General features: G+C 43.9%; 1 protein-coding gene across 5 annotated transcripts in view; it reads right to left on the reverse strand.

Moving 5' to 3' along the window:
* mta2 (metastasis associated 1 family, member 2) overlaps positions 1-18,874 on the reverse strand; it is a 109,015-nt gene that overhangs the window by 56,357 nt on the left and 33,784 nt on the right. For all 5 annotated transcript variants that reach the window (XM_084328589.1, XM_084328587.1, XM_084328588.1 and 2 more), the window contains exon 2: positions 13,744-13,811. In XM_084328589.1, coding sequence (XP_084184715.1) covers positions 13,744-13,811 — 68 coding nt within the window. The remainder of the gene's footprint in view (positions 1-13,743; positions 13,812-18,874) is intronic.

Genomic DNA, 18,874 nt, shown 5'->3' on the forward strand with positions numbered 1-18,874 from the left:
CATTTAGTCATTTAGCTGACGCTTTTATCCAAAGCGACTTACAAGTTCTGTACGACAGGTCATCAGGAAGGATACAACTCTATCAGCTGAGTAACAATATTCATCAAAGTGTTGCGTGTTAAAGTGTAGGTTAGTTTATTAGGACAAGTGCATGACAGTAAGGTTAGTTAGGGTTAGATTTTTTTCTTTTCTTTTTTTTCAGATAATGGTTGAAGAAGTGCGTCTTTAGTCGGCGGCGAAAGATTGGACGGGATTCGGCTGTCCTAACTGGGGTGGGTAGTTCATTCCACCATTGTGGGGCAAGGACTGAGAATAGGCGTGTAGGTGATGTATATGTGTTTGAGGATGATATCCTTCAAACAGGCAATAGTGATGATATAATTTGGGCAGTGCTGAGCTGGGTTACTTTCCTCCAGTGTATTTGTCCCCCGGCCCCACCCAATGGCCCCATGCACACACACACACACACGAAGTAAAAATAAAAATAAAATAAAACAATTTGATTTTTTTTTTCTTCTTTTTTTTTTATAAACTTCGATTTTTTTTTAATGTTCGAAGCTTGTGCCATCGAACGAAGCTTCGAAGCATTTAAGACAGCCCTAGTAAACACTGTAATCTGTGTTGCATGTACCTGACAAACTGAACTGTTTGTATTACAGTCATATTCCGACTTAACTGAATGCACATGTCTGTGTGTGGACTACTGTACTATTACAGGTATTGAAATGAACAATGCAACTTCCTTATACAAATTTTATTTTTTATTTTTATTATGAATAATTAAATATCGATATTTCGGGAAATGAGTATTGAAACAGTTTTAAATATTCAGAATCGATATGTATCGATTTTTCCATATTTTTGACAACACTACTATCTTGTTACGTGGATCGAGACACACAATCGAGTACATTGGGATCGCTTTCGAAGCGCAATAATCTATATGATTTCGGCATTTATTGCGTCATACAAACGGGAAATGGATCTAGCAGATCGGCGTCAAATAATTGGAATATTTTTCCTCCAGTCTCATCGGCGAGCGGTAAGAGGAATATAACGTTATTTTCAGCTTGATTGTCCATTTCTTTGTGTGCAATCCATCTGATCAATGTATCAACCCATACTAAATAAAGCCGTTACCGACTATCAACGAATTATAAACGACCCCCCCCCCCCCATTTCCTTCACGCATGATGAAGCATAATGTATACCGATCATATAAATTTGAATTTTTTTATATAGTGTGTATAGGAAAGAAACGCCAATCGATAATCTATCATATGCTTCAGGGCCTATAACTCGTGTTTTTGGAATTACAGCAGAAAAGCTTAAAACATACTTATATTCTCGACGGTATTAACACAACAATGTATGAATGAAAAAATATAACGTTCCCACATCCGGAACGATAGATACCCGATGTTGAATGGGCCATAGTAATGTCAATATAGCTATAATATTTAAAAAGTTATAGCCCTGCAAAGAAGGTAAACATCTCCATAGGCTTACATCTGTGGCAGACTGGGTAGAATGATGGGCATACTGCGTGGCAATCAAAGTGTTAAGAACAGAATCGACATTGCTTTATTATTATATAACTATATTACTGCACATGGCTACTTTTGATCAATTAATACAAGCAGTCAGAAATTAACTATTTTGGGACTTTCTATTTTATTTAGAAAGTTCTTAAATCAGAATGTCCCACCCAATACTCAGCTGTTAAAAACGGTTCAATACTCCATTTTAGGGGTGGACGGTATAAACGGTATACGGTATAAACGGTATGAATTTGCTCTACGGTATGGATTTTGACTATACCTTGTAACCGGTAGAGCAGCTCTAAAATAGCAATGACGTCATGTAACCACAGCGCGACTATTTCAATCGCATTTGCCCCTAAAAATACATAGAATTAGTCATAGAAAATAGATATGTGCAAACTGGAAAAAGTTATTTAGGAGGCTTCGCGCAGTGGGCGTGTCAACACGCAATTGTCATTTCATAATAAACACATATCACCGCGGCGCACAGCAAGTTTCAATTTCAGTTCCTGGCATTTTTAACCAGTGGAGAAAGGTAAGGGATTTCCCTATCGTTTTTCTTATATGAATTATTCTACGTTAATAAAACATACCTGGTGATCAACTACAGTTTGCTGTAAACATTATGATATGTGTGTAGTGTTATGATAACGACGGCTGCAGCGGGAGGACGTCCTGCTCCCATTGCAAACAGCGGGGCTGGATTTTGCTAGAAGCATGCAGCTGCAGAGCCGCAGAACCAGGGGCGCTTTTAGGTCTGGTCACAAGCCCGCTCAAGAGCGCAGTGACCAGACCTGAAAGCGCCCATGGCTCTGCGGCTCTGCAGCTACATATGCTTCTAGCAAAATCCAGCCCCGCTGTTTGCAATGGGAGCAGGACGGAGTCTCAACTCGGGACTTATTTTATTTGGAATATAATGACTTTATACGCCAAAGTAGCCTAGTTTTAAGTTAAAATATTATAAATCTACATGCCTTGAGGATGTCATTCTTTATATAGCCTGCCTATCAGGCAAAAAAAATTATTCTAACGGAAACACTGATACCGTGATATATACCGTTACCGTCTATGCTTCAAATTATACCGTGATATAAATTTTAGACCATACCGTCCACCCCTACTCCATTTTATTAGTAGAGATACTTTTAGAACAATAGCCTGATGCTGTATTTTCCATGAGTTGAGTGGACGCATGACGGAGCAGTGTGTATGTGTGCGGCTGTGCGCGCACACGCTTTGCGTAGTGGGCGTGTCAACAGTGTCAGCTGAACTCGCACCAAACGAGGCAGGGAAATAGTCAGACAGACATCCCAGAATTATATCATAATACAACGTTTCTGAATGGATATTTGGATTAAACCAAGTTGTATGCAGTGATGAACCGTCTTTCCCCGCGGAACACATGTTACTTAACGTTACACGGGTCGCGCTATCCAACGATAGCCTTTCCAAACGTTTCGTTTTCTCCGCTCTGCTTCAGCGCGGACATTACCTCTCAAGTACCCGTATGCATGTGTGAGTGTTTTTTTGTGTAACTAAAACAGCCCCGCTCCTGATCTGGCAGACGGAGAGAGAGCGAGGGAGGAAAGATATAGAAAACGGCCAACAAGATTTGCAACGTTTAAATTCCTCTGGGAAAAAAGGAATGAAATGCGAATAAGAGGGTTGAAATCCGTACTCGCAAAGCTGCGCCCAAATATTTTTCTCCACTCGCACAGGCCATATATAGGGGCAATTTGCGATAACCTCGTCGCACTGTACAGCCCTGCTGGTATCAAAACCATACCATATTTTAACCTGGTATCAGACCCATACTAGTATTTTAACCTGGTATCAGACCCATACCAACCCTATTTTAACCTGGTATCAAACTCATACCAGTACCCTATTTTAACCTGGTATATACTGATGAAAAATATCAAATACATGATGTATCAATGTATCCCTACTTAAAGCAGGTCTATAGTGGGACATGGATGGGAGAATCAAAGGAGAATAAGAAACCAACAGGCAGCTTCTGTCCTGCTCTCTCTCTCTCTCTCTCTATCTGTCCTAGTCCATCCACATCTAAGCCAGGGTATAGATAGCCATTCACTGTCATATCCATTCACCCCCCTCTCTCCACCCATTAGCACTCAGGAAGATGGAGTCCTCCTGATGCTCACCACCGCAACCCCTTCACAACCCCGTTACGTAAATTAGATTAATCCTTTGACTGGGGAAACGAGCCAGTGTCATACGCCGCTCCCGCTGCATTACATAAGTGGCTCTTGTACCAGAATCTTGTCACTATAGACTGGGCTCTCTGCCGGTTAGCCATGGCCAAACATGCAGCAGAGCCCAAACAACCAGCAGAGGCTCGAAGAAGCAGCAGAGAGCCCAAACAAGCAGCAGAGAGCCCAAACAAGCAGCAGAGAGCCAAAACAAGCAGCAGAGAGCCCAAAGCAGCAGCAGAGAGCCCAAAGCAGTAGCAGAGAGCCAAAACAAGACAGACTGGCCACGGCTAACCAGCAGAGAGCCCAAACAAGCAGCAGAGAGCCCAAACAAGCAGCAGAGAGCCCAAAGCAGCAGCAGAGAGCCCAAACAAGCAGCAGAGAGCCCAAACAAGCAGCAGAGAGTCCACACAAGCAGCAGAGAGTCCACACAAGCAGCAGAGAGCCCAAACAAGCAGCAGAGAGCCCAAACAAGCAGCAGAGAGTCCACACAAGCAGCAGAGAGTCCACACAAGCAGCAGAGAGCCCAAACAAGCAGCAGAGGCTCGAAGAAGCAGCAGAGAGCCCAAAGCAGCAGCAGAGAGCCCAAACAAGCAGCAGAGAGTCCACACAAGCAGCAGAGAGCCCAAACAAGCAGCAGAGAGCCCAAACAAGCAGCAGAGAGCCCAAACAAGCAGCAGAGAGTCCAAACAAGCAGCAGAGAGCCCAAACAAGCAGCAGAGAGCCCAAACAAGCAGCAGAGAGCCCAAACAAGCAGCAGAGTCCAAACAAGACGGAGTGTGTGTGTCCTTGTTTATGTCCCAACAATGCATAAAAACATGGAAACCCAAGCAGATGAGTTATAAAGTGCATATGTAAAGTGTGCGTGTGTGGTAGCAAGGTTGTGATCAATTCCCTTTCAATTCAACGGATTTAGGAAGTGGATTTTCTTTCAAATGCAAACACTGAAAAACCGTCGACATGAAAAGGGTTGTATTATCCAATCTATTGACATGTAAATGAGACTGGATGTTTCATCATCAGCAAGCAAACAGCCATTTCTGTTTTATTTTTTAATTGACTGAACAGGAAGTAAATTGATCCTAACCATGTAGAATTTTCAATAATCTGGATTCTACCTTTCGTGGTTTACATCAATACACAAAATCAGGGGAGGAAATTAGGCCACTTTACTCGCCAAATGAGAGTATTTTTTACGTTTGGCGAGTGATTCATGAAGACCACTCGCCAGTCTGGCGAGTATACAAAAAAATAAAACATTCTGCAATCACTGCACTGGCAAACGGTGCGCGTCTTCTGAGTGTTCGCTTTAGTTGACAGTGCCACGAGAGCACTGCACAAGACCACCCGCGGACATATAATGTTTAATAAACGTTTGCGCAGTACTGGCCAACCCGCGGACATATAATAATAAAAGTCCCGCGGTACTACTAGGCTAGCCATCAGGAGCACTCGCAAACAGATAACGTTAAACACAGCAGAATATGGAAAACAGACAGACTGACCAACGGGGAACTGCATCCAACCCTAGTACAACCATCGAGTATAAGTTACTAAGGACACATTTAAATCACAGAGGTGTAATGTTGTCTACTGGAACTGTATACAGTGGTTAGCTTCTAGTTAGCGTTTTAGCTAACGTTAGCCCCGTGTGCTCAAAGCAGCCAGCTAGGTGTATATCTGTTATGACTATAATGTTTCCAAAAAAGCACCGGACTACGACGTAAGGTTAAACATTTTATTTCATGCTCAAAAGCCCCTGGCTTGCACATCGCAGTCACGAAAGGGGCTAGCTCAACCAGTGCACTGTGCACAACATCAACAGCACACCAACCCAACTAACGTTACCACAACACTTGACGGTACTTCACAGCACTGTCGTAAGACCACCGTGCTGTCTTAAAGGCACAGTGTGCCTACCCAGATGCATACACAACATTGACGTGGCTTGACATACAAAGAAGTAATCATCACAATTAGCGATTTTTTTGTCTGGTAAAAAATCTGTTTGGCTGGTAAAAAAAATTAGATACTCGCCAGTTGGCTGGTAAGCCAAAAAGTTAGTTTCCTCGCCTGCACAAAATCAAATAATTTATTATTGACCAGCAAGCAGTTTTAGTACCTGCACTGTGAACAAAGTATTGAATGCAAGTCAAGTTATCTGTATTGAACATCGATACTGCAACGTTGCAATGCAGGTTGGATTAGTGTTCCATTTAAGGCTGGCGATGCCTTTTTCCCCCCACAACCGGCAAACTACTACCATTTGTCCACTAACCGAGAACTGTCCCAAATAAAACTAAAAATGTTGCTGTATATAAATTAAATAGTTTTCCCACCAATCTACTCCGTCTGGGGACCCCGTCCCTAAATCTGTTTGTATCGTCCTCCCAGACACGTCTTTTATTGTCCCATGTGTCCCTCGTGACCAGGGCTCTACAGTGCGACCATATTGCTTGCATATGCCCCTAGAAATGTGTGTGCGAAACGGAAAAATCAATTACTCGCACGGTGTGCGAGTGAAGATTACAGCCTCAACCGTGCTTTTTTTCTCTGTTGATAATCGTTCAAAAACTACAAGTCCCACATTGCACTCAAGCCAACGGTCCAATCACAGTAGAGTGAAGTGACTGGTTAAAAAAAAATTTAAAAGGAAATGACCAATCGGAAGCTCTCATTTTCTCTTTTACTTCCTGAAAGTCCGCCATTGTGATATGCGAGCGTTTTCCGAGACACAAGTAACTTATTCTAGTCTTACCAATAGCAATAGATTTGAGAACACCTAGATTTATCGATAGCAATAGTAATATAACGTTAATGCAACAAAACGAATGCCTTGCTTTGTTAATCATAACGTTGATGCAGTAGCGTATGTCGTTGTGTTGGCTGTAACTGACATAATAGCAACACTGTGTACACATTAAAATTGCGATAATCAATTCTAACATTTTCAAATCGATGCAGTTGAATTTTCCCCTTAGGATCGATGCATTGCGATGCATTGTTACACCCCTACACCAAAGTAACTGGCCCACTGTGTATGTGTGTACAGCTAACTTGGCTAGCGTTATCAACAGCAGAGGTGGGCAATAGGGTCCAGCTGCAGCGCCGGACGACGGAGTGCAAGCGGTGTGACGTAATTGGCAGAATCGACTGTCAATCAATGGTCTACATGACACGCAAACTCATAAACAATGTTTCTGTACTGGAGGTGTACAGTATTTCAATAGGCAACCCTGAAAGGATTATTTTTCTAGAAGAGCAACACTAGCCAAAACATAGTATGTATGCATACAAGGGCAAAAGCCAAAGTTAAGTGACTGTTACTTTTGTAGCAGTAGTTTGATTTGATAGTTTATTTGATAGGGACAGCACATGTTAATGAACATCAAGTACAAAATACAAAATGTAAACATGCAGGTTGTAGCAAGAGCTAATTTACACCAGGAGACAGCAAAACTCTTTCAATAAATAAATAGCCTGCTTAGGGTAAAAGCATGGTGACAATCAATGATAAAACGACAATAAAAACAAGAAACAAGTTACATAAACTAAATCAGATAAAGGATTATCACAGTTCTGGTTTGCCTTAAGATGCAGTTTAAGTGAGTCTTGAACATGGAGTATGTGGGGCACTCTATAATCACAACTGGTAGGCTATTCCAGTAGTTACCACCTTTAACAGAGAACACAGTTTTAGCAAAGGTAGTATACCGAAAGCGTCCAACGGGAGTTCGGCGATTTGCGAATATGATTGGCCACTTGCCCATTTCCGCGTCGAACAGCCTGCAAAGCACCTGGCGTTATATCGCCATGCTCTAAGACAAACTCTAACCTTAACCAACTTCGAAAGAGTGCCTAAGCTTAACCGTCGAAAGAATCTATCGCCATGCTCTAAGACAAACTCTACCTTAACCAACTTCGAAAGAGCACCTAAGCTTAACCAGTGTTGACACTTGCGGTCCCACGATTGGGCGTACATGTCACATGACCAGAAATGAATCGCCGAACTCCGTTGTAGAAAGCATACAAGCATACCGAAAGGGCACCTTACAGTAGGGCTGGGCAATATGGCCTCTAAATGATATCGCGATATTTTTTGGCCATATCACGATACACGATATATATCGCGATATTTTGACATTTCCTCTAAAGCACTTAAAAATGCTTGATTTAACCCTTTGATGCATACAGTCACGCCAATATGATGATTATAATAAGTCCCTGCAACATATGTTTGCATTATTAAACCATGAAGATGCTTTAAAAAATAATTTTATGAAAATGTACTAAGAGTAGTCTACTGACACACTAATAAAAAAAATTATTTACATCTAAGACCATTTATATAAAAACTTTGCACAGTACTGTGTTTTCTATCCACTTTAGCCAAACACACACATATATATATATATATATATATATATATATACACTACTGTGAGAAAATAATAATCACACACAAAGGGATAATGGCTTATAGCAGACTTAATGATTTTAGAATATTTCATATAATGAAATTAAATGTTTATATCATCAACTATCCAGTTAGTATTTATACTGTAACGTTCGGCTACTTTAAATCATTGAATGGAGAGAGAGAGAGAGAGAGAGAGAGAGAGAGAGAGAGAGAGAGCCCCCCCCCCTCGGGTTTTGTTCTAGGTTTGCGTTTTGAGCGTCTAAGCTGCCGTAGGTGATGTCACACTCGAATGTAAACAGGAAGAGTTTAACACACGGAGATGGAAACTGGATGATATATGTTAAAGAAACGAATAACCAATAAATATGAAGTTATGTTTAAACTTCTGTTGTCAAGCGTTGTCAATATAACCCACCCCCTTTCCTCACGAATGGAACTAGTGTCGTGGAGTCCGCTTTGAGTGTTTTACAGGGTTAGCAGCTGACGCTAGTTAGCTTAGCATAGTCCTCATGGATAACTTGGTTAGCAGCTAACGTTAGCCCATTACTCGTGTCAATTAAATTGCATGTCATTAAAGGTCCGCGCTGGTCTGTCTAATGAAATTACAATTGCATGTAATTTAAGGTCCGCGCTGGTCATGTGTCTATAATGAAATGAGAGGACAGCTCTGCGCAAAAGCAAGTCTCATCTCAGCCATGACAACATATACTCGATGTTCACGATATAGTAACTTACTACGTCTCATGTAGAACAAGCCGCGATACATAGAGTATACTCTACTCTACTGATGGCCCTGGTGGTAATGCCAGTGTCTCCTTTTTGTTCAATGTCACTGCCTTTCTTATTAGGCCTAGTTGTTGGCTACAACTTTGCCACAGTAGGCATTAATCACTTAATAGTTCAAATGTCTGTGTCCCATTCCCGTTTGCACACGCAGATACACACACACAGTGGGCCAGTGACTTTGGTGGTATGCAGTGGTGCAGTCGTAATATGGGAACTGGTAACACGCCACGCCACGTGCACGCGCGCGCGTGCATGCGCACAGAACTGATTTATACACACACAAGCGCATATACGCAAGTGCAATCTTTTCTTTCTATCATACAAGCTCTTCTTGCTCTCTATTTGTGTGAATGTGCGCGTGGAAAGCTGGCGCGCAGCAGAGCCTTGATTCAATATCATAAGCAGACGGACCCCCATCACGAATTCCGAGCCACATTAGTATTCACCTCCACTGCCTGTGTCACACAGAATGAAGGGGGAGATGCATTCAGATAGCCAACACCCAGACACATAGTCTACCTGCGCTTTTTGTTATGTAAAACGGTGGCCGGGTACTTGGTCACAACGAATGGATACAGCGCATTTTTGTGTGCGCGTACACGCGAGTACACATCCGTGCGCGATCGCGCGTACTTCTGCCTCAGTGATCTGGTAACACGGCGTGTAACCGCGACTGCACCACTGGTGGTATGTGCTATTGCACAGATGTGTGTCCCGTTCCCGTTTGCACGCACAGTACAAATATACATTTATTTAAAAAAAATTAAATAAAATGTTACTTGAAATATTTTCACTGTGCTCCTAAATTTCTTTGTGCTCCTACATTTTTTTTTTTATTTAAGAGAGAGAGAGAGAGAGAGAGAGAGAGAGAGAGAGAGAGAGAGAGAGAGAGAGAGAGAGAGAGAGAGAGAGAGAGAGACCGTGGCTCAAACTACCTGTTGGAATAAATTAATTGATTGATGTTTAACTTGTCCCTGTGTGTGTCCAGTCATTTAAACTAGCAAACGTTGTCTGTATTTAGTTGTTTAGCTATTTAGCTAATGTGTACAGCATTTTGAATAGCATCAATGCTAGCTGGCTGGTTCAGGTTTATTTACTAAATTATGGAGGCTTTTTAATCATCAAGGTAAGAGAGGATTTGTCATGATCAACTGAAGGCGTATGCTATGGAACAATATGTGCTTGGGTTTTCAGAAAAAGGCCAACTATATGACGCTAATCTCTAGTTAGTATCGTGTATTGCATCAGTGTAATAAGTGTAAGCACAGCAGAGCCCCGCTCCGCTTCAGACAGAGAGCACAGCGTGTGTGTGAGCGTGCATGTGTGTCATGTGTAGGGCTGACCTTCGAAGTTTTTTTGGCAATCGAAGCTTCAGGGCCGAGCTTCGATTTTTATTCGAAGCTTCAGAGAAGAAAAAAAAATATATATATATATATATATATATATATATATATATATATATATATATATATATATATATAACCCTTTATCTGCCAGGGATTATTCTGATCTTAATCCACTGTCTGCCAGTACTGTACGTCTATGGAGATGTTCCCCTTCTTTGCAGGGCTATAACTTTTTTAATTGTATTGCTAAATTGACATTACTATGGCCCATTCAACGTCAAGTATCTATCGTTTAGGATGTAGCAACGTTCTACTTTTTCATTCACTTTTTCATACTAAAATACGGTCTAAAGTATAAATATGTTTTTATCGTTTTCTGCAGCATTCTGCAGAACGTGATTTATAGCCACAAATACATATATTAGATCATCAAATGTAGTTTGATACCGATTGACGTCAGATAAAAAAATTCAATTGTACAAGGTCCTAAGCATCATGCCTCATTATCTGCTGGTGACCGGAGGGGGGGGGGGGGGGGGGGGGGGGTTATAAGTCCGTGGCCGATGTTAAATCATTTATGTAGTATGGGCGATACATAGATCACAGCAGTTATATGGATCATAATATTCAAACACGCTGAAACTTACCGCAGCTTCCTCTGACCGTTGGGTGGTCAGTGTGGAGCAGAAAGTTCGCGATTATGGGATGTTGATATATGCAATCCATTTCCAGGTTGTATAATTATATATACGTCCAAATCATGTTGTTTATCGAGTTATTGGCAACGGATCGCTGTCCAGTGTGTTGAGCTGGAGTCCAGCTAACGATAGCGAGTGCCCGGACCGAATATGGACGAGCACCACTTCCGGCGCGTCACTTCCTGTTTGGGCGATCCGCCGATCGGCCACCAGATGGCGCTCTTGAACCGTTGGAGAGTTGAGAGGAGATCAATAGGAGATCTCAAGTCTCCGTGGGTGAAATATGATTGCCATCACAGATTTTTGAAATATTGATCTCAAAGACGCCTTACGGCGTCATTGGCAGATTACGCATGGCGGAGAATGACGTGGTAACACGCCATTGGCGAATAAAGGGTTAATTTTAATATATATATCTTATGTTGTGGGACTTGTACAGCACTTTGGTAAACTTTGTCGTTTTTAAATGTGCTCTATAAATAAAGTGGATTAGATTAATTAATTAAGTAGCCCCTTTCGTGACTGTGACGCTGCCTGGGTGCAGTGGGGCTGCTCTCACAGCCAACAACATGACATTACATAATTATGTTGCAACCTTCATCTATCAAGCAAACAATTATATTATATTTAATTTATAATTTATAATTATATCAGACAATGCACCTACAAAAGCAGATGATTACAATTAAATTAGCCAACTTGGTAACACATTAGTCATAGCAGCATAGGCATAGCCTTATTAATGTTTTGTGTGGCGTTGCGGTCGTGTACAATGATACTTACGTTTTTTTGGTGATTTGACAAAGTTGTTGTAGAGTTGTGATATGCCATTTTCTTCTGGCATATCTGGCACTCGCCTTTTTGGGCATTGTCTTTGCATATTTTTCAAGTGTTACCACACGTCTGATGACTTCTTCGTCGACATGTCTGCTGCACATGTCCTTGTTGTTTTCAACACAGATAATCTCCACCTGCTTGTTGTAGAGAGGTGGAGTCGAGGCGCCGCTTACTTTCGTTTCATTGGAATGGAGGCGCAAGATTTTGGAGACAAAACAAATTTAAAACTTTTTTTTTTAAACTTCGATTTTTTTTTAATGTTTGAAGCTTGTGCCATCGAACGAAGCTTCGAAGTATTTAAGACAGCCCTAGTCATGTGTGCGTCATCGGTTCAGGAGAAGACGCGTATCGCTTGTAAATATGGTGGCGCAACGGGGGGCGTCTTCAGAATTGCGCACTCTGGAAGCTGGTATCAAAAAGTACCGTCTTCAGGCTGCCAGAACGCAGTTCCGTGTGGCAGAACGATGCAAACGATCAAATACTTTGCCTAAAACGACCAAAATCGTTTTAGTCTATAGGCTATGAGTGGGGCTGAACCAACACCCTGCAGGGTCTGATAGGATGTGAGTGGGGCTGAACCAACACCCTGCAGGGTCTGATAGGATGTAAGTGGGGCTGAACCAACACCATGCAGGGTCTGATAGGATGTGAGTGGGGCTGAACAAACACCCTGCAGGGTCTGATAGGATGTGAGTGGGGCTGAACCAACACCCTGCAGGGTCTGATAGGATGTGAGTGGGGCTGAACCAACACCCTGCAGGGTCTGATAGGATGTAAGTGGGGCTGAACCAACACCCTGCAGGGTCTGATAGGATGTGAGTGTGGCTGAACCAACACCCTGCAGGGTCTGATAGGATGTGAGTGGGGCTGAACCAACACCCTGCAGGGTCTGATAGGATGTAAGTGGGGCTGAACCAACACCCTGCAGGGTCTGATAGGATGTAAGTGGGGCTGAACCAACACCCTGCAGGGTCTGATAGGATGTGAGTGGGGCTGAACAAACACCATGCCGGGTCTGACAGGCCAAGTATAATTTATCCAGTCGTATGCTCAGTACTTCCCAAACGCATGCATTTTCACTAAAACAAAACAAACTTGCAAACAAAAACGTTTCCGGATAAAAACTGAGTGCTGAGCAAGCGTGTGCATTTGAACTCTACTTGTGCATTGGCCAGGGGTCCTGCCACTCACGCACCTGGCAAATGCACAAGCAGGGGGGGTGGGCTTTCCATTGAATGCACAAGCTGATTCAAGGAAATACCAGATGAGTAATTTATATACAAATTATCATCTTTGGGTGATGCGTTCCTTTTTTTCTTTTATTTTTTTTTTATTTTTTTTTAATAATCTTTTTTCCCCTCCTTTTTCCGATTTTTCTCCCATCCCACTGTTAGTCATTATGCCAATTCCCAACCCCCTTCCTGGTTGTTGCGCACTTTCCCCTACTGTTGGTCCGAGAGGCCGGAGACTGTCACACTCACATGCTTTCCTCCGACGCATGTGCAGCCAGCCGGCAGCCAGCCTGGCCGCGCAGATTCTCACTGGGAGAGTGTAACGTGTGGGAGGCCGCACTACCTCTCACCAGATCCTACCTTCGCTGAGCAGGCGCCCCGACCGAACTGTAGGGGTCGCTGTCTACAACGCCCAGGACCCACCCACGGCTCCCCTCCCCCTAACTCAGCCAAACGAGTTAGTATAGCGATCAGCCCGAGCCAAGGCAATGCTGACTCTCCGGGAGTCGAGACCGCAGCCTCTTGCATTGGTGACGAGCACAATCTCCGCTACGCCACCTGACCGCCGGTGATGCGTTCCTTTAAGATTCGGTCTACCTACCAGCCCTAGCTGCGAGTCGGGGGGGGGGGGGGGGGGGGGTGTTAGATGATATGGAGAGATTACCAACCTTGTTGAGTTCTTCTATTCTGCGAATCAGGTAAGGGTTGCTGGAGGAATTCTCAAAGTACACGTAATCTAGAAGAGAAGAAGAAGGACATTAATATACAGAGAGTTATAAGAGTTATAACCTATTTGGGAAAATCCCACATCTAGTATTTGTGTGTGTGGAGTTTGGACTCCTCTGTTGGTCTTCTGTCCCGTCCTGTACACAGATCTGAGTGAAGTGAGACCCGCTGGCAGTGGTTATGATATGTCAATCATTACTTTGCCTCAGCTAGTCACTCGGCTCCATCAGTTGTTCAATGCAAGAAGACACATGGTCTGTATTGAGGGATGGTGTACAAGACCCTGGCTACCCTCTGCTGGCCTGGGATCAGATCCCAGCAGAGCCTCCTCTCCCGAGTCGTCTCCCTCCCAATCTTCCTACCGACTCTTCCCTACTCCGTCTCCCTCCCAGTCTCCCTCTCGACTCTTCCCTACTCCGTCTCCCTCCCAGTCTCCCTCTCGACTCTTCCCTACTTAGTCTCCCTCCCAGCCTTCCTACTATGACAAAAAGAGCTATGGTACAGACCTCCATTTGTAGTGGATCACTCCCATTGACTGTGTTGACAGGTGAATTTGAGTTAAAGAGATGATTTAGAAGTCTGGTTAAGCACAAACCTCACGACTGCTGAATTTCCCTCTGGATTAATAAAGCACTTCCATCAAGGGAGAAACCTCGACTTCTTCTTGTTCTCCATTCCTACCTTTGTATCTTTGTAAATGCATCAGTTTTAGCAATTTTTTTTTTATCTACTTTTTCTCCCCATTTTCTATTTTATCTCCCATCCCAATTTCGTATTATCCAATTCTACCCTCCCCTGTCTCGAACGTTATTAGACCATGCCTCCCACTGGTCGGCTGCAATGTGGACGAAGCCTTGCATCAGGAGGCAGCCGTCGCATCTTTCACCTGCACAGCGCGATCTCTCAGTGGTGAGGAGTAACGCGTGGGAGGCTCACGCTGCCCCCGATACTTCCTGATTCTGCTGTACAGGCGCACCAACCGACCTGTAGGAGTCGCTGTCCACAACATCCAATCCCCACCCACCGGCTTTCCCACCCAATAGACCCATCTCAAACCCTGCCCTCTTTTCTTGATCCTCCAATCACAACTGTCGTTTACCTCGGACAACTTTGTTTGTCCGAGGTAAGAGACAGTTGTGATTGGAGGATCAAGAAAAGAGGGCAGGGTTTGAGATGGGTCCAAGCCGGAAGCAACGCCGAGAGCTGGGCTCGAACCCAGCATCTCCTGCGTTAGTGGCGAGCGCCTTGCCCACTGCGCCACTTAGACGCCCCAGTTTTAGCAATTTCTCAATGTCAATTCATGCAAGCGACCTAGTGAGCTTGCATCTGTGTGCAATATGTAGGGCTGTTCGGGGTCGGCGAAACCGAGAACAGGGGTAGTTGTCAGCTTTTCTATGATAGCGTCGAAAGCTGTCTGGCAAGCGGGGGTCCATCTGTCATTGAAGGGAGCTTTAGGGTCGTAATACTTCTCGGTGGTCACTGTAGCTTTTCCATGCTTCTTCATTGGCGGGTATTCGGCAGTAAGTGCGTTGAGGGGTTTCACTATCTTTGAATAGTATTTGACGAATTTACGGTAGTAACCGCAGAATCCTAGAAATGCTCTCAGTTCTTTCAGCTTGGTTGGCTTTGGCCAGGTTTTGAGTGCGGTTGTCTTTTCTGGGTCCGTTTCGACTAGGGATGCCCCGATCGATCGGCCACCGATCGTTATCGGCCGATACTCAGTATAAATATGCAATCTGTGAATTCCGATAATTAAGACATATTCGCCGATAGCGGAAACCGATCAAGCGAAGCTCTCACTCGCCGTCTGTCTCAGACACACACGACCTGCAAACTGCCGCTGCTCCTCCTCCCTAGCCCCGCTCGCCCCGTGTAGAGTTTGTAAACAAAGAGGTGCGGCTCCTCTGCTCGAGTCTGTAGTGCACTGCATTCGACCTGCGCTAACGTTAGCTACCTAGCTATCGTTACTGTTTAAACAAAATTACCCAGTCAACTATTCACGTTTAGTAGGCATTGTCTAACGGTATTTAGCCGGCTAGCTACCGATAGCTCCTGATATCAACAAATGATCCAGAAAGTCTAGTAGTTCATGTTCATACCTCAGTTAGCTTGCGTTAGCTGACGTTCGTTTACTGTTCAAAACGAAATGTCCCATTGAACTAAAGTTCTGTCTTAACGTCATCTAGCCGGCTAGCAGTAGCTACAGATAGCTCTTGATATCAATGTCTTATAACATTGATTTAATGCGTATTCGAGCTGAGGGCTTGCTGAATGTGAAATGACCAAAGCACTTAACGTTACCAATGGGGTCCCGCTGCAGCGCCGGAGAATCCTTTTTGGAGCTGGGCTACTAGAGTACACACAGACAGTGGAGCTGTTTGCAGATAGTGAGCATTTTGACTTGTTGCGTGGTGGCGATGTCTCGCAGTCGCAGATAATACAAGTACAAGTCTAATTATATAATATATATATTTTATATAAAAAAAATAAAAAAAAAATTTATATAAAATAATTTTAAATTTCTTTTTAATCAAAAACAATCGGTATCGGATCGGTATCGGCCGATATGGCTCACGACGATCGGTGATCGGTATCGGCGGCAAAAAACGTGATCGGGGCATCCCTAGTTTCGACTCCTTTCTCAGACACTATGTGGCCTAGAAACCTTACGGAGGTCTGGAAGAATTTGCACTTTTCGGGTGATAGTTTTAGCCCATACTCTTTCAGCTGGCTCAGGACTCGCATGAGTCTCTCCTTGTGTTCCTCTAGCGTTGAAGAGAAAACGATCGATATCGGATCGGTATCGGCCGATATGGCTCAAGACGATCGGTATCGGTGGCAAAAAACGTGATCGGGGCATCCCTACTTATTAGACACTATTTCTGATGGTAAAATGAGCATAAAACGCTAAATACAGAATTCTGAAATATTAAAACGGAAAAAAATGAATTTGGTAAAAGATTTAATGGAATTTGGAAAATAATAAAACGGATTTCATATGGCTCGTCTCATTAAGCTCAGCTGGGCATCACAGTACAAAACATTTTATAAATAAATACTTCGATGTCGTCAAGCTACTATATGGACGTCAACCTCCAGATTGACATCACCCATCAGCACAGGGGGGCATCAGCCAAGTCCACATGCTTACATCACCGCTAAGACATCAGCACAGGGGGGCATCACCCAAGTCCACATGCTTACATCACCGCTAGAGACATCAGCACAGGGGGGCATCAGCCAAGTCCACATGCTTACATCACCGCTAGAGACATCAGCACAGGGGGGCATCAGCCAAGTCCACATGCTTACATCACGGCTAGAGACATCAGCACAGGGGGGAATCACCCAAGTCCACATGCGTACATCACTGCTAGAGACATCAGCACAGGGGGGCATCACCCAAGTCCACATGCTTACATCACCGCTAGAGACATCAGCACAGGGGGGCATCACCCAAGTCCACATGCTTACATCACCGCTAGAGACATCAGCACAGGGGGGCATCGGCATGTCCACAATTGCTTACATCACCGCTACGCATCATCCTCATCATATCTATAGCGGATAGGGAGAAGCATTTCTTGCTCTAGTTAACCTGGAGACAGGAAACGGAGCAACAGAAGCAGCATCCCATGGATCACAACGGAGGAGCGCACCACCGACACCACCGTGGACGTTATGCAACACCAGTGGGACCACAGAACGGCGACTCACACTGATCCGTTTGGCATGTCTGAGCCCCCCCCCTCCCTCTCGTTTCCCCCCATTTATTCAGTCACGTCCCCGTCAGCTGCTGTTCTGACGTCGGTGCCCAGTGGGACACATTAAACTGTGGAGCGGTTCCACAGGGACTACAGGGAGCTGCTTCCCGGGTCCATCCCAGGGCATCAGCGGGAGACGAGGGGGGACTAGAGGGGAAGCCCGATGGATCAATGGTCCGTGGTGGGAGAGGCAGGCGGGGCTTTTGATAGGGATGACAAGTCTGAGCTCAACTCACCAGCAATAATCTGGAACTGCTTTTCAAAAGCAGGGATGGGCACGGCTATTAGGGATGGGTACCGAATTCGGTACTTTTGAGGTACCGAACCGAAACACGTCGGTACTACAGAGTATCAATTCAAGTGAGATACCGAAAGAAAAAAAAAGAAAAAAATTCATGTCAACGTTCACACGCACAATATATGCTTACCAATACCTAGGATTTGACTTGATTCAACAACAAAGCAGTCGGAGCAATAGCAAGCCGAAAACTGTCGAAATTGTAGTTATTTGAAGTTTGGATTTTTTTTTCACGTCCGAGTTAGGTAAATTACATTTCTTGAGACTAAAGTACCGAAAAAAAGGTACCGTTGGGTACCGGTTAGTGTTGTCACGATACTGGAATTTCGACTTCGATACGATACCTTGAAAAGTATCGATACTTTCGATACTTTCAATACCAAAAAAAAAAATTATAATAATTTTTTTTATTATATATATATATATATTTTTTTTTAACAAATTTTGCTTTTGTTGCTGGTTGATTCTCCTCAGCTTCTCTCTAGTACTATACGAGAAGATAAATACACTTTTAAAACCCTTTGTTTATCTTTAGATCAGAGAGAGAGAGAGAGAAAGAGAGAGTGGCTGCTGGAGATTTTAGGTCTACTGAGCGCACCTTCCTAGTTATGACGAGAGAGAGAGAGAGCGAGAGAGAGAGAGAGAGAGCGAGAGATTTATCCGGAGCTATGCTCGGAGCATTTATTAGCGTTACGCGTGTACTGGTGTAGGATGGGCTCCGGCTCCGCTCGACCGAACGTTGGCAACGGGGTAGTTGTGTCGAGTTCATGCGTGTACTGGTGTAGTGGGCTCGGCTTGACGTTACTCCGTTTCCATGAAGTGATAGGTGGCCAGCTAGCTAGCATTAAGCTAACGGAGGAACGACAGCTAACGTTAGCTAATAATAGCGTTGTTTACAAACTGAAGACAGGGCTGCCTGCCCGGCTGTGAGGGGGAGGAGGAAGAGAGAGAGAGAGAGATTTCTTCGGAGCTATGCTCGGAGCATTTATTAACGTTACATAGCATAGCATA

This window comes from Notolepis coatsorum (genome assembly GCF_963971535.1).
Source record: "Notolepis coatsorum genome assembly, chromosome: 1".
In the NCBI taxonomy this organism is placed as follows: domain Eukaryota; kingdom Metazoa; phylum Chordata; class Actinopteri; order Aulopiformes; family Paralepididae; genus Notolepis; species Notolepis coatsorum.